The 15,348-nt window shown below is 42.5% G+C and overlaps 1 protein-coding gene across 2 annotated transcripts in view; it reads right to left on the reverse strand.

Moving 5' to 3' along the window:
• Positions 1 to 12,052, reverse strand: part of LOC144686460 (collagen alpha-3(VI) chain-like) — a 78,334-nt gene extending 66,282 nt beyond the window's left edge. For both annotated transcript variants that reach the window (XM_078551707.1, XM_078551706.1), the window contains exon 1: positions 11,947 to 12,052. In XM_078551707.1, coding sequence (XP_078407833.1) covers positions 11,947 to 12,037 — 91 coding nt within the window. In that variant the 5' untranslated portion in view covers positions 12,038 to 12,052. The remainder of the gene's footprint in view (positions 1 to 11,946) is intronic.
• Positions 12,053 to 15,348: the final 3,296 nt, after the last annotated feature.

Below are 15,348 nucleotides of genomic sequence, written 5' to 3' on the forward strand. Positions count from 1 at the left end.
TACAAGGACATCCAGGTCTCGTTGCACATTCCCCTCTCTCAATTTATAGCCATTCAGATAATAATCTGCCTTCCTGTTTTTGCTACCAAAGTAACCTCACATTTATCCACATTATACTGCATCTGCCATGCATTTGCCCACTCACTCAACTTGTCCAAATCACACTGAAGCATCTCTGCGTCCTCCTCACAGCTCACCCTCCCACCTGGCTTTGTGTCAGCCGCAAATTTGGAGATATTACATTTAGTTCCCTCATCTAAATCATTAATAACTGGGGTCCCAGCACCGATCCCTGCGGTACCCCACTAGTCACTGCCTGCCATTCGGAAAAGACCCATCTGTTCCTATTCTTTGTTTCCTGTCTGCCAACCAGTTTTCTATCAATCTCAATACACTACCCCTAATCCCATGCACTTTAATTTTACATGCTAATCTCTTTTGTGGGGCTTTGTCGAAAGCCTTTTGAAAGTCCAAATAAACCATATCCACTGGCTCCTCCTCATCAACTCAACTAGTAACATTCTCGAAAAATTCCAGTAGATTTGTTAAGCATGATTTCCGTTTCGTAAATCCATGCTGGCTCTGTCCGATTCTGCCACTTTTCCAAGTGCTCAGCTATTAAATCTTTAATAATGGACTCTAGAATTTTCCCCACTACCGATGTCAGGCTGACTGGTCTATAATTCCCTGTTTTCTCTCTACCTCCCTTTTTAACTAGTGAGGTTACATTAGCTACCCTCCAATCTGTAGGAACTGTTCCAGAGTCTATAGAATCTCGGAAGATGACCACCAATGTATCCACTATTTCGAGGGCCACTTCCTTAAGTACTCTGGGATGTAGATTATCAGGGCCTGGGGATTTATCGGCCTTCAATCTCATCAATTTCCCCAACACCATTTCCTTACTAATACTGATTTCTTTCAGTTCCTCCCTCTCACTAAATCCTGTGTTCTCAACATTTCTGGTATGTTATTTGTATCCTCCTTTGTGAAGACAGAACCAAAGTATGTATTTAGTTGGTCAGCCATTTCTTTGTTCTCCATTATAAATTCCATTGTTTCTGACTGTAAGGGATCTACATTTGTCTTCACCAATATTTTTCTCTTCACATACCTATAGAAACTTCTACAGTCAGTTTTTATGTTCCCTGCAAGCTTACTCTCATGCTCTATTTTCCCCTTCTTAAACAATCCCTTGGTCCTCCTTTGCTGAATTCTAAAGTGCTCCCAATCCTCAGGCCTGTTTTTTTAAGCCAATTTGTATGCCTCTTCCTTGGATCTAATGCTATCTCTAATTTCCCTTGAAAGCTATGGTTTGGCCACCTTTCCTGTTTTACTTTTGCGCCAGACAGGAATAAACAATTGTTGCAGTTCACCCATGCGCTCTTTGAATGTTTGCCATTGCCTATCCACCTTTAAGTAACCTGTTAAGTAACGTTTCCCAATCCATCATAGCCAACTCACGCCTCATTCCATCATAGTTTCCTTTATTAAAATTCAGGAACCTCGTCTCAGAATCAACTGTGTCACTCTCCATCTTGATGAAGAATTCTATCATATTATGGTCGCTCATCCCCAAGGGGCCTCGCACAACTAGATTGCCAATTATTCCTTTCTCATTACACAATACCCAGTCTAGGATGGCCTGTTCTCTAGTTGGTTCCTCAACGTATTAGTCCAGAAAATCATCCTGTATACACTCCAGGAATTCCTCCTCTACGGTATTGTTACTAATTTGATTTGCCCAATCTATATGCATATTAAAGTCACCCATAATTACTGATGTTCCTTTATTGCACGTGTCTCTAATTTCCTGTTTAGTGCCATTCCCAACATTACCACTACAGTTTGGGGGTCTATATACAACCCCCACTAACATTTTTTTCCCTTTAGTGTTTCTCAGCTCTACCCATACAGATTGCACATCGTCGGAGCTAATATCTTTCCTCACTATTGCGTTAATTTCCTCTTTAACCAGCCTTTTCCTTTTTGTCTGTCCTTCCTAAATACTGAATACCCCTGGATGTTCAGTTCCCATCCCTGGTCACCCTGCAGCCATATCTCCGTCATCCCGACGATATCATACCTGTTTACATCTATTTGCGTGGTTAATTCATCCACTTTATTGCGAATGCTATTCGCATTAAGGCACAAAGCCTTAGGCTGGTCTTTTTAACATCACTTGTCCCCTTCCCACTATTTTTCACTGAGGCCCTGTTTGATTCTTTCCCTTGATTTCTCTGCCTATCACTTTTCTTATTCCCCTTTATGTCTTTTGTTCTTGTCCTTGATTCCTCCTCCTCTGACTCCTTGCATAGATTCCCATCCCCCTGCCATTTTAGTTTAAATCCTACCCAACTACTCTAGCAAATATTCCCCCTAGGACATCAGTCTCTGGTCCTGCCCAGGTGTAACCCATCCAGTTTGTACTGGTCCCACCTCCCCCAGAACCGGTCCCAATGTCCCAAGAATCTGAAATCCTCCCCCTCACATCATCTCTTCAGCCATGTATTCATCCAATATATCCTGTTATTTCTACTCTGACTAGCACATGGCACTGGTAGTAATCCTGAGATCACTATCTTTGAGGCCCTACTTTTCAACTTACTTCCTAACTCCCTATATTCTGCTTTTAGGACCTCATCCCTTTTTTCACCTATGTCATTAGTACTAATGTGTACCACGACCACCGGCTGTTCACCCTCCCCCTTCAGAATGTCCTGTAGCTGCTCTGAGACATCTTTGACCCTAGGACCCGGGAGGCAACATACCATCCTGGAGTTTCGTTTGCGGCCACAGAAATGCCTATCTATTCCCCTTACAATTGAATCCCTTATAACTATTGCATTCCCACACTTATTACTCCTCCCCTGGGCAGCAGAGTCAACTGCGGTGCAACAAATTTGGCTGTTGCTGCTTTCCCCTGAGAGGCCATTCCCCTCAACAGTATCCAGAGCAGTATATCTGTTTTGCAGGGGAATAGCCACAGGAGAGTCCTGCACTGCCTGCAAAGTCCTCTTGCTCTGCCTGGTGGTCACCCATTCCCTTCCTGCCTGTGGACTCTTAGCCTGCGGTGTGACCACCTCTCTATACGTGCTATCCACAATACTCTCTGCCTTGCGGATGCTCCACAGTGTTCCCAGCCGCCACTCCAGCTCCGAAACCCGGGCTTCCAGGAGCTGCAGCTGGAGACACTTCCTGCACACATGCTGGCCCCAGGCACTGGAAATGTTCCCAGTTTCCCACATAGAGCAGGAGGAGCATGGCTTTGAGCTCTCCTGCCATCGATTACCCCTTTAAATTAAATTAAACCTTTTGGAAGATATTTAATATCAAATAATATCAATTACTCTAGGGCTCTTCTTCCCTGCTCCTCTTTGTTACAGACGATGAACCACAAAATAAGACATTAAAAACTATAAGCAATAAAAGTAGTAAATACTTAACCGACCGTACTCATGGTACTCAAAGGATCACCTCATTCCCTCCTCACTGAACTCCCAAAGCAGCGCTCCAGTGCAGACTGTGATGCTGACTGCAGGACACTCTTCTCAGACTGCTTCACAGTGATGCTGACTGCAGGACACTCTTCTCAGTCTCCATAAGTTGCAGCCACTTACTGCAGGCATGTTTGCCCTTGATCACACCGACAACCAGGAAACCCATATTCTGCAGTCACAACACATTACCTGCCCTGCCATCTTTATTATGTGTTATTTTATTTATTTTTCTTAATTAATTTATAATTAATAAATACTACTATTCCCAATAAACTTTACTACTGCTAGTAAACCTTGCTCCAACTGATAAAACCATACAATTGCTAATAATGTTACTCAGTTTTGAAGATAAACAAAGATAAATATATTCACCGACCAATCACTCATCTGTTTTCCTGTGATGCCCCATTTTGATATCTCTTAGAACATGGCCACTCCACTCCTGAGCTACAGACTGGACTGGATTGGATAGCACCTCTGGGTGCTGCTGACTGTCTCCCGGTCCTCTATTCACCCACTCTTCTAGATGCTGCTGACTGCCTCTTGATCCTCTTTTCACCCACATATCCTTGGCCTGAAGCCTCATCAATGAGATGGAAGCACTGAATAAAAAGATTTCTTTTTTTCAGCTTTTTAGTTACAGAGCATCAACCAGGCAGGGAAAAGCCTCAATAGCAGGCTGCATTATCATGACGGAGAAGAGCAAGGAACAATCTAAAGAAAAACTTCTAAAAATGGAAGGAGTCTAACTTCAGTGCAATAAGAGGGAATGTAGCCCAGATAAAATGGAACCAAAGACTGGCAGGGAAAGCTGTAACAAAAAATCTTTAAGTAGGAGATGCTTCACATGTCGGCTGGATAGTTTCCAACAAGGGCTAAGGCTATCTGAATGAAAGCCAGGGCTGTTTGGATGAGGACAGAGATAGAGAATATGAAGCAAGAACAAAGAGGGTGGATGATGTATGTCAGGTGAATTCTTCAAACCAGAATCAAAAGAAATACAATAATTGGAAAGGGGAAATGAAGAGGAAAATAAGATTGTCAAAGAGAGAATATGAGAAATAGAATGGCAGTTAACATAAAATGCAACCCAAAAATCTTCTATCGACTAGTATGCAGGTAGTAAGAGGTGGGGTGGATCCTTTTATAGGCAAATAGAGTGATATATGCTTAGAGGCACAGAGCAAGGCTGGAACAGAGTACTTTGTATCTGTGGTTACGAAGGAAAAAGCTGCTGATAAAATATCAGAAGAAACAGAGAGGGTAGAGATGATGGGTGGGGATGAAAATTGACAGGATGGGTCAAATGGAAAGGTTGTCTGTACTGAGATTGGATAGCCCAATTATTTGCACTCCAGTTTGCTAAAGAAAGTGTGGGTGGAGATAATGGAAGGGTTTGTAATCTTCCATAGAGGTACAAGGGAGGTACCAGAGGATTGGACAGTGGCAAATGTGACACCTTTATTCAAGAATGGGTGTAAGGACATTCTTAGTAACTACAGGCCAGTCAGTTTAATATCAGTGGTAGGTAAGGTTTTAGAAACAATAAGCAGGGTAAAAAATCCACAGGCATATGGAGAGGTTTGAGTTAATTAAGGAGAGCCAGCACAGATTTGTAACAGGCAGATCATGCTTTAATAACCAAATTGAATTTTTTGATGAAGCAACAGAGAAGATTGATGAAGGGAATGTAATGGTATTGCCTATATGAATTTTAAGAAAGAGTTTGATGAAGTACCACATAAAAAGCAGGTTAACAAAATTGCCATTCATGGAGAGAAGGATCAGCTGGCGTAATGACAAAAAGCAGAAGGTCATGATAATAGGCTGTTTTTCAGACAGGAGAACAATTCGGACAGTGGCGTACCCCAAGGGTCAGAGCTGGGAGCACTGCCTTTTCGATATAGATACTGGTGTGATGTCCAAAATCCAGCATCTGAAAACCAAACATTTTTGAAAATGGAAACGAGTGCTGCCCTCTGCAGGCGAGGTTGCAGTATTGCGTTGGTTACCGATTTCTCCTGAACAATACGAGAAAGATCAATTGCTTCTTGTTCCAGTATCACGCGGTGCAGTTCACGGTGGGAATGCCTCGTTCACAACGGTGGACCCTCCCACATATTATATTGGTGCGCCAACATCAAACGAGCAAGGGGAATTTGCGAACCTCTGTCCCGAATGCGAGGCCCCGGGCACCTGGCTGTAACTCTGGGTCGGAAAGTCGGATCTGTTCACAGTCAATGAGGGTGCTGGGCGCGCTGTGGGGGGCGATAGCAATGCTGCTGTTGGGCTCGCCCCCTGTCCGGCCAAGTGCAAGCTGAGAAACATGATTCCGTCGTTCCGCAACCCACCTGTTCCGTGCAACCATTGGGCGTAGCAGACATCGAGCGGCATCCGACGGTGCCTGAAGCAAATCGGCTTGACTTCAGGGAGAAGTCGGAATAAAATGGTACCTTGCCTGATCCAAAATTCAGGAAAATCCAAAGTCCGACATGGGGTTTCGGTCCTGACCTTGCCAGATTTTGGACACCAAGCTGTAAATGACTTGGATACTGCATTACACAGTAAAGTTTTGCAACGATGCCGAACTTGGAGTTGTAGCTAATAGTGAAGATGATACTACTGTATGGACATATGCTCGCAGATGGAATTTAATACAGATAAGTGTGGGGTGATGCACTTTGTCAGAAGTGATAGGGAGAGGAAATGTAGACTTAATGGCACGATCTAAAGAGAGGTCAGGGGTAGAGGGAACTGGGCTTGCACGTGCATATATCTTTAAAGGTGGCAGGACGCATTCAAAGAATAGTTAAAGCATATGGGATCTAATTTGAATGAGGTTTTTGATGAGGCAATAGAGAAAGTTGATGAAAGTATAATGCAATTGATGTGGTGCACATGGACTTGCAAAAGGCATTTGACAAAGTGTCACACAACAGGCTTGTCAGCAAAGTTAAAGGCCATGGAATAAAAGGGATAGTGATGCCATGGATCCAAAGTTGGCTGAATGACAGGAAACAGAGAATAGCATTGCACAGTTGTTTTTCAGACTGGAAGATGGTAGATAGTGTGGTCCCCAAAGGGCAGCCTTACTGCTTTACTTGATCTGTATTAATGACCCAGACTTGGGTGTGCAACACACAATTTCAGACTTTACAAGTGACAAAAAAACTTGGAAGAATTGACTGTGAGGTGGATAGTGATAGACTTCAAGAGGACATAGCAGGCTGGTGGAATGGGCAGACCCAAGGCAAATGAAATTTAATGCAGACAAGTGTGAATTGATGCCTTTGCATAGGAAGAATGAAGAAAGCCAATACAAAGTAAAGGATACAACGCTAAAGGGGGTGAAGAACACAGGCACTTGGGAGTATATGTACACAAATTGCTGAAGGTGTCATGGCAGGTTCAGAAAGATGTTAATAAGGCATACAAGATCCTGGACTTTATAAATAGAGGCATAGAGTACAAAAATAAAGAGGTTTTGGTGAATCTTTATAAAACGCTGGTTCAGCCTCAACTAGAGTATTGTGTCCAATTCTGGGCAGCACACTTTAGGAATTGGAGAGGATGCAGAAAAGATTTATGAGAATGGTTCCAGGGATGAGAGACTTCAGTTACATAGATTGGAGAAGATGGCACTGTATTTCTTAGAGAAGAGATGATTGCGAGGAGATTTGATGGAGGTGTTCCAAATCATGAGGGATCTGGGTAGAGTAGATTGGAAGAAATTGTTCCCAATTGCAGAAGAATCAAGAAAGAACACCCATGTCAGGTGATTGTCAAAAGAGCCAGAAGTGAAATGAGGAAAAATGTATTTACACAGCGAATGTTTATGATCTGGAATGCATTGCCTGAGACTGTGATGGAGGCAAATTTGATCAAAAGGCATTTAATTAAATGATTGTTATCTGAAGAGAAAAGATTTGCAAGGCTACGGGGAGAAGGCGGATAACTGAGCTGCTCTTGCAGCGAGTGAGCACAGACACAATAGGCCAAATGGCTGCCTTCTGTGCTTTAACCATTCTATGATTGGATGATCTTATTGCTCATTTGGGTCTAGAATGATCAGTTTACACCTCTGTAACCTGTACACAACTCATGCACTAAAGGGCCTTGTTTATTCTGTATGATCCTAGGTTTTAATAACTCACTTTACAAATAAAGGTTTCAAATCAATACTGTATCTGAATAGATTAAAGAATAGATTTATGTTCTGCCACTTCCCTCTTTTCAAAAGGACTCTAACATGTGAATTTAACAGCTCATTTGTGAAGATGATGCATTATGAACTAATTGTGCCGCCATGCCTGTATCCACTAGTGTACATTTCACTCTACCATCAATAGGGTATATTTTTCTATATCCCATCTCCACATCCTTCTCTCCAATGGGTAGCATGCATAAAGCTACTTCATCCTGCAATTTAAAGATCCTATGAACATTCCCTTTAAATACAGTTCCACCTGTTCGTGGCTGCCAAAAAAGACTGAGCTCCTGTTATATACCACGCATCTTAGAAATGGGCAGACCATTGATGGAAATGGTGGGAAGGGGCAGCTGACATCAGAGCAGCATTTAAATGTAGTTTGCATAGAGTGGACAATCTTTGGGTGGGTGTGTCTCTGGCTGCTGTTTTCACCTTCCGTGAAGAAAATTTATGAATATTGCTTTTTATAGAAGTCATTCACGGGATGTGGGCATCGCTGGCTGGGCCAGCATTTATTACCTATCCCTAATTGCCCTTGAGACGGTGGTGGTGAGCTGTCTTCTTGTAATACTACAGGCCATGTGGTGTAGGTACACCCACAGTGCTGTTAGGAAGGGAGTTTCAGGATTTTGACCTAGCAACAGTGAAGGAATGGTGATATATTTCCAACTATTGCAAGTGGGTAGGATGTTGTGGAATGCCACCAACCTAATTTCCCTTTCCCTCTCCAATGTACAATCATAAACATTTACAACGTATTGTGATTATATATGCCCTGCAAGAGTAAAAGAAACATTTAATTTGTCATCTTCCCTCCTACTTTGTTTCTCTTGTGTGTCTTCCCAAGATTTCCATAATTTTCTTTGATATGCAGCATGAGGTCAGGAAAATGTACCATGTACCAAAATGTGTCTTTAGCTGTGTACCTGTAACCAAGGCCACCTCCTTTCATTGTATTTGGACCAAATTTTGTTTGGTCTCCTTCAGTCCCATGTGGCTGACCTGCCATTCATTATGGGCCTCTTTCCTCTTTATTAAGAAATAAAACAAATAATGTGAAGGTGACCCAGATAACAATAAGCATTCCTTAACAGGGATGACACTTTTACTGCTTCCATTCATATTTGACTCTGAGTGAAGGAATACTTACAGCAAAAGTAAGGGAATATAAAAGGTCTTGTGATGCCTTGTGCATATTTCTGATAAGTTAAGGGTTCAACCATAGAATGAAAGGTGACTGTACATGTTAAAAAAGGCCTATTACTGTGCATTGTTACAAGTTCAGGTTTTTTCCTCTTACCTTAGTTAGCCCCATTGAACTCATCAAACCTCCTTCACCATTGCATTGCTGTGTGGGTTTATTGGCAATGACACTAACTGCCAAGGCTACTTCCTTTCATTGTACTTGCACCAATATTTTGTTTGGTCTCCTTCCTTCATTGCCATACGACTGCTCGCTCTCTTCCCTTATTTGAACCAAAAGAATTTCTATGGAGGAGTCTGAAAACATGGGAACTCTTCAGATTCATTACTTCCTAATGCTGCATCGATGCCCTGGCCCTTCAGATTGCTGCAGCCAGTAAAGTATTGCCCTCTCCTCCAAGAGCAAGCTCCCGCTAGACAATCTAATCACTCACAGCCTGCCCCAAATATGATAATGATCCCAGATAGGATTTGGTCATAGTATGGTCTCATCAGCAGATGGATATTATGCTGTAAAGAACATATCTTTTTATTTCTGTTAGACTGTTGTGAAGAACATATCTTTTATTTCTGTTGGACTGTGGATTAAAATGACAATGGCTGCAGTTTGAAAGGCATATCTACTGGAACAGTGTGAGGTATTTATACAATGTTGCTGTCCTTGCACAGAGTGTGCTATGAAAGACAGGATGGTGCCAAGGAGGAGTCTGGTCTAATTGGGAACAGCCTGGCAACAACATTTTTAATTGGTTCCTGACCAGGTGACCAGGTTTGTGTGATTGCAGTGCAGCAGAGAGAAGCTCCTAGCCTGAAAAGAGAAAAGACCTAAAACCTCCTCCTCCTGCATGTGTAAGATTCCAGCAATTCTACAATAATAGCTAGCTGTTTTTCCCCTCATATCTCTATAATCTGTTCTCTCTGAAAAGCCCCTGTTAAGAGGAAAAAGGAAAAATCATTGTTAGAGACATTGAAAAGCAAGTGCTCATCCAGTGAAATAAAGACTGAAAGTGCTGGGAAGACCCCCTTGAGTCATCAGCAAAGAATTGAAAGGAATTTGGAAGACATCGATCAAAATCAACTCATTAAATCCTGTACTTCGGAATTAGTTCTATTTATCCCATCCGTAAAATCCATGTTTTTGTGTGTCTTATATCTGTATAGGGATTTAAGAAGGGGTAGAGTTTAGGTTGTAGAATTAGAAATTAGCAGTTCATATTTCTTTGTTTTACCACTGGTTAAAGACAATGTATTCAATAAACAGTTATTTACTTATTAAGTTTATAAATCTGATATTCTGTTAACCTAAATTAAACAATTAGGTGGTTTGATTGAACTTTTCACATTTGTCACGGTTCGGGGAGCACTGGGGCTTGATATTGCAGCGCACTATCCCCAGTGAGTCATGACAATGCATGATACACTTCTGGAAATAAAAATGCTGCAGAGCAAAATCTTGTCTATGTCCGTGATCACTTACACAATCTACCCAACTGTGTCATAACTCCACCGTACAACTATCAACTTTGGCTTTGTAACCCACTTTTTTACAGGTCAAACAACCATGGCTTTTTATGCTACATTGTTTGGGTATAGTAGCAGAAAAGGAAAAATAACATGGATGGCGAGACCCTCACCAGATTCCTGATGTCAGATGTTTCCATGCAGACACTCCTAGCAGACAACATGGCTGCCTGCTTCTGGACAACCACCACATTAAAATAATGGTGAGTGTGGGTCTCAAAGATTGCTGACCCCAGGAGCACCAGGAGATGGGTAAAGGTACAGCCTTGACCAGGAGTAGCACAACCTCTGTTGTCAAGGTTGGAGGGAGAGGGGCTTGTGCTGGACGTTGTTGCAGCTGGTGATCCACAGCTTGGTAAGAATTTTTTATTTAAATTGAAAGGAAATTCTTTGGAGCACTTCTGCCCCCTTCTAGACATCTTCCTACCTGAGGCATTGCAGCACCTGAGCTCTCTCCATGTGGGAGGATTTCACTACCCAGCATATTTAATAACCATCAACACACAAAAGTTGTTTATAGACAGCTTGTAAGGATCAGAGCAGCAGGGTTAAATTACGAGGCAAAATTATAAAAACTAGGGTTGTATTGCCTGGAATTAAGACATTATTGAAGTTTTCAAGATATTAAGGGGAACAGAGCGGGTGGATGGAGAATTTTGATTGGTTAGATGTGACAACCTTTGACCCAGAAGCAATACCGTAAGGTAAATTTGTAATTTCATCAAAATGTCAGGGCACCTGTAATTGTTTTCAAGAATGCTTGAAAATAACTTTTAAGAGTTTGCACCATTGTACAGGGATCAATTGTAATTTCCTTGGATAATAAGAAATACTGGTCCATGTGACCTCGTGACTCTTGATCTGGAAGCAACATATAACTTCCTGCCTATTGGTAAGATAATAAAAAAACGTGTGGCTAGACATAGAGAAGACAGACAAAGAAGCTAAAGCTACTAAAGAACAAGGGAGAGCTGCAACACAGAGGAGAACAGAGAAGGCACAGTTAGGAGCTGTGTGTGTGTGATACAGTTAAACAGGACAGAAAATTGAAGTCAGGGTTAGCGCAGAGATTATGAATTGGACAGTTCTATGGCTATGCTTCAGTTTAGCCACAGCCGACCAGACTGTTTAACATTCAAGAGATGGCACCTCCAACACTCCCTCAGTAGTGCACTGGAGTGCCAGTCTTGATTTTTGTGTTCAAGTCCTGGAGCAAATTTTGTCATTGAGGCAAGAGTGCTACCAACTGAAAACAACACAGTCATTTTGGTACTTAGCTCAAAAAGGAATCACCTTTATCTGGAGAATCCCCATCACCAATGTACAAGTATTGAAGGATTGATCCCTATGTTTTACATTTATGTTGCTGCTCATTTTAGTTGAATCTCTTAATTGTTATCACATGGCAGTAAACTCCTGAATGGTATCACATAGTCTTCCCTCATGTTTACTCTTCACATGTCAACACCAGATAGTGACTCATGCATGACTTTCATCTTAATGACTCCTTACCCTGCTGTGTTTCAGTCACAGAGTATGAGAGGACTAGACCAAGGACAGCCAGCTGGAGCACACAGTGGTGCATTTTCATTGTTGATACCATCCACTTCTATAGTACCTGGAAGAAACAGGAATATTGTTAATATAAAAATTCCAATTTTTGTCAAAAAGCCACCATTTTGTTTATTTTGTTATAAATGATTATGATGGGGACATAAAGATCAGTAGTCAACTAACCAATCAAATAAACAATTTTGATGGCACTTCTCTTAGAGTGATGTGAATGTGGAACTCTGTCACATAGAGTAGTTGAAGCAGATAGCATTGATGAATTTAAGAGTAGGCTTGATGCATACACAACGGAGAAGGGAATAGAGGAATATGGAAACTAGTAAATAGAGTTGAAGGAGGCTTGTGCGGAGTATAAGTATAGCCATTGACCTTCTGGGCCTCACTCACTTTAACCTACCCCTCCCCTGACCTTGCAGCACTCCTTTCTTTCAGGTCTAACCCTAACATTGCTAAGCTTGTCAGCAGGTTTAGTGACAATGTTGTTTGCCGAACAGACCTTCAGCTTGCAGAGGCCGAACGCCAAATCTCCACACCTCTTCAACCTTCTACCTGAGCATAAGCCCGCCATGAGCATCAAATTAACGTAATCTTGAGAAAACAAGAATGCATAGTGAGGCTTGGCTGAGAGTCCAATCTTCCATAAAGGCTCTCTTTATTGAAACAGGTGCACAGAAGAAAAAACATTGCTTGATTGATAGATTTGTAAGCTATTTTTCAGTTATCTATTTTGTTGCTGGCTTGGTGTTTATTTACACAAGATAAAGAGGTATCTAGTGCTTATTGTTTCTGCTGTCGATGCTTTAAAGGTCTAGTTGATTGACACCCTTATAGGGTTGTTGTAGCAGTTTTTTAAAGAAAGTTATGAATGGCTGTTTTTTAGAGCATTTCCATTCATGCCTTTGTTGCTATAGGATTCATTAGTTTGGTGCAGAGTGTATTCTGGGTGAATGGGCATGGAAGTGGTATATGTTGGCATGGAGGGTATGAGGGGCCATTGGGGGTGGGTGGGGGCCATGGGTTGGCATGAGTTGGCATGGATGGGGCATGGGGAGTAGGTGGGGGGGTGAGGGCAAGAGGGCCCAATATTTAACAAATCGACTGGGACAAAGGGCTGGATTTTTACTGAGTCGGGATAACTCTGGAGCCCTTTAAAAATGGTGAGCGGGTCCTGATTCTGGGATTCACAACTCCATTCCTGGTCTGCATTTTGGGTGTGCCTTTAAAGGGTGCAGGCTGATTCAGGTCAAAAGACTTCATCCTGCTTTCTCGATCTGGCTGTCTCCATTGTGGGGATAGGTATGAACTACTCCATGATTTTGATGGAGCCTGGCCAAGTTTTTAAAGAGTTGTGGTTCATGGCTCCCTCAGAAGAGCTGCGAACCCTAGACTGCATGAGGCGACTTTTTAAAATGTGACTTCAAAAGGTTGTCCTCATGCCCCCATGCCAAGTTAAGGCTACCCCCCCCCAACCCCCCACCCCACCAATGACCCCTCATGTTTCCTCTGCTAGCTGTGTACTCCACCTACTCCCTATGGCCTGTCATGCCCCATAGCAAGCTATGATGCTCCACACAACCTCAATGAACCCCCCCCCCCCCCATGCCTCCTATAATAGACTATGCACTCCACCCACCCACATGGCCCCTCATGCCCCTATTCCAAGATCTGGCACTCCCCAGTTCACCCGTCATGCTCCTCTATGCCAAGCTGTTGCAGTCCACCCACCCATGCCCCATGGGCCCTCATGTCCCCTAAGCCAAGCTATGACATTCCACACATTCCCCAATGATCCCCCCATGCTCCCCTGTGCTAGGTTATGGCAGTCCATCCACCCCCATGGCCACTCATGACCCCTATGCCAAGCTATGGCAGTCCACACACCCTCCAATGACCCCTCATGTTCCCCTATGCAAAGGTATTGCACTTCACTCATCCTCATGCCCCCTTTGCCAAGCAATGACACTCCACCCAACCCCCATGCCAAGCTATGGCACTGCAATACCCATTGGTTCTATACAGTTGGTCAATGAACCCTATAGTGACATAGAGTAAAGTAACAAAATGCTTTAAAGAAGCCATTCATTAATTACTTCCCACTATGATTAAAAAATAGTGATTTCACTACAGGTCAATACAAATAGTAATCATCCAGACCCTTTAATGTATCAGTAACAGAAACACAAGCCTATGAAATCACTTAACCTTGTGTAAACAAACATTGTGAAATTGACAGCAGAGATCAGAGAGCCAGAGCTATCAATAAAGCAATGTTCCCTGGGGCTCAGGTGTTTCAACAAAAGTAATGGATTTCTGGGCTCTCAGCCACACATCATTATATATGCATTGCAATTGTCTGATTCCAGGGAGGTGATAAGGCTTCATGACCCACTACATTAAAAAAAGCATTGATAGTTAACCAAGTGGGCAGCCGACAGTACCATTGCTGTCCTACTCATCCAAATTCAGAAGCAGCTTCCAAAGGAAAATACAGGACAAAGTCAAAGTGACTCCTGCAAACATTGAATGTTCCAGGAGAGGTTAATTATAGAGGATAGATTTAAACTGTGAATGCAGAGTCAGAATACTGACAAGTACCATATATACTCAAGTAATAGTTTATCTTGTGTAAAAGTTGACCCCAATTTTTGGCCAAAAATTCCTTAATTTTTCTTATACCTCTATTCATTAAAACAGTACTTGCAAATTATTCATTAAAGCTGTACTTTCCTTCCTTTCCCCTGACACTCGAGCAACATTGAAAGCGCAGGCCCAGCCGAAGCTCTCACCTCCTCTCCTGGGTTGGGGGGTGTTGGGGAAAGTCCCTGAAGTGGGAGCACAGCCTGATGAAATCATATCAGGGCTCAAGTTTAATGCCTCCGTGAGATTTTGGTGAGAGCACCACCTCCATTCGCCTAACACCAGATAAGCGCAGTAAAAGTGGATCAGTCCAGAACCAGGTGCCATGCTCCCTGAAAGATTGTGAGCTCCACGTCCAGTTCAAAGTTCATGGGCTGGAGAAATTAATCTTCACAGACTAATTAAACCCTCGCACTGTGTTTGGAAGCAAAGATTAGTTCCACAGTTTAAGGCTGTTCATAGACACGTACTGAAATGATGAGTGTACCAACTGGGTGTTTCCGTATGTCTCAGCTATGGCTTCCCCATTACCTTTTAGTTGAAAGTAAGCCCCTTGAAAATAACACCTGTATAAAAGTCAACTCCCTAACTTTTTGCCTAAAAAAATGGGTCTCAGAAATTCAATTCTTACATGGGTACATATGGTAACCGACAGCACTCTACTACATCGAGCTTATCAGATATATAATGACCTAGAGATCTGAG

Source organism: Cetorhinus maximus, chromosome 11, assembly GCF_964194155.1.
Source record: "Cetorhinus maximus chromosome 11, sCetMax3.hap1.1, whole genome shotgun sequence".
Classification (NCBI taxonomy): domain Eukaryota; kingdom Metazoa; phylum Chordata; class Chondrichthyes; order Lamniformes; family Cetorhinidae; genus Cetorhinus; species Cetorhinus maximus.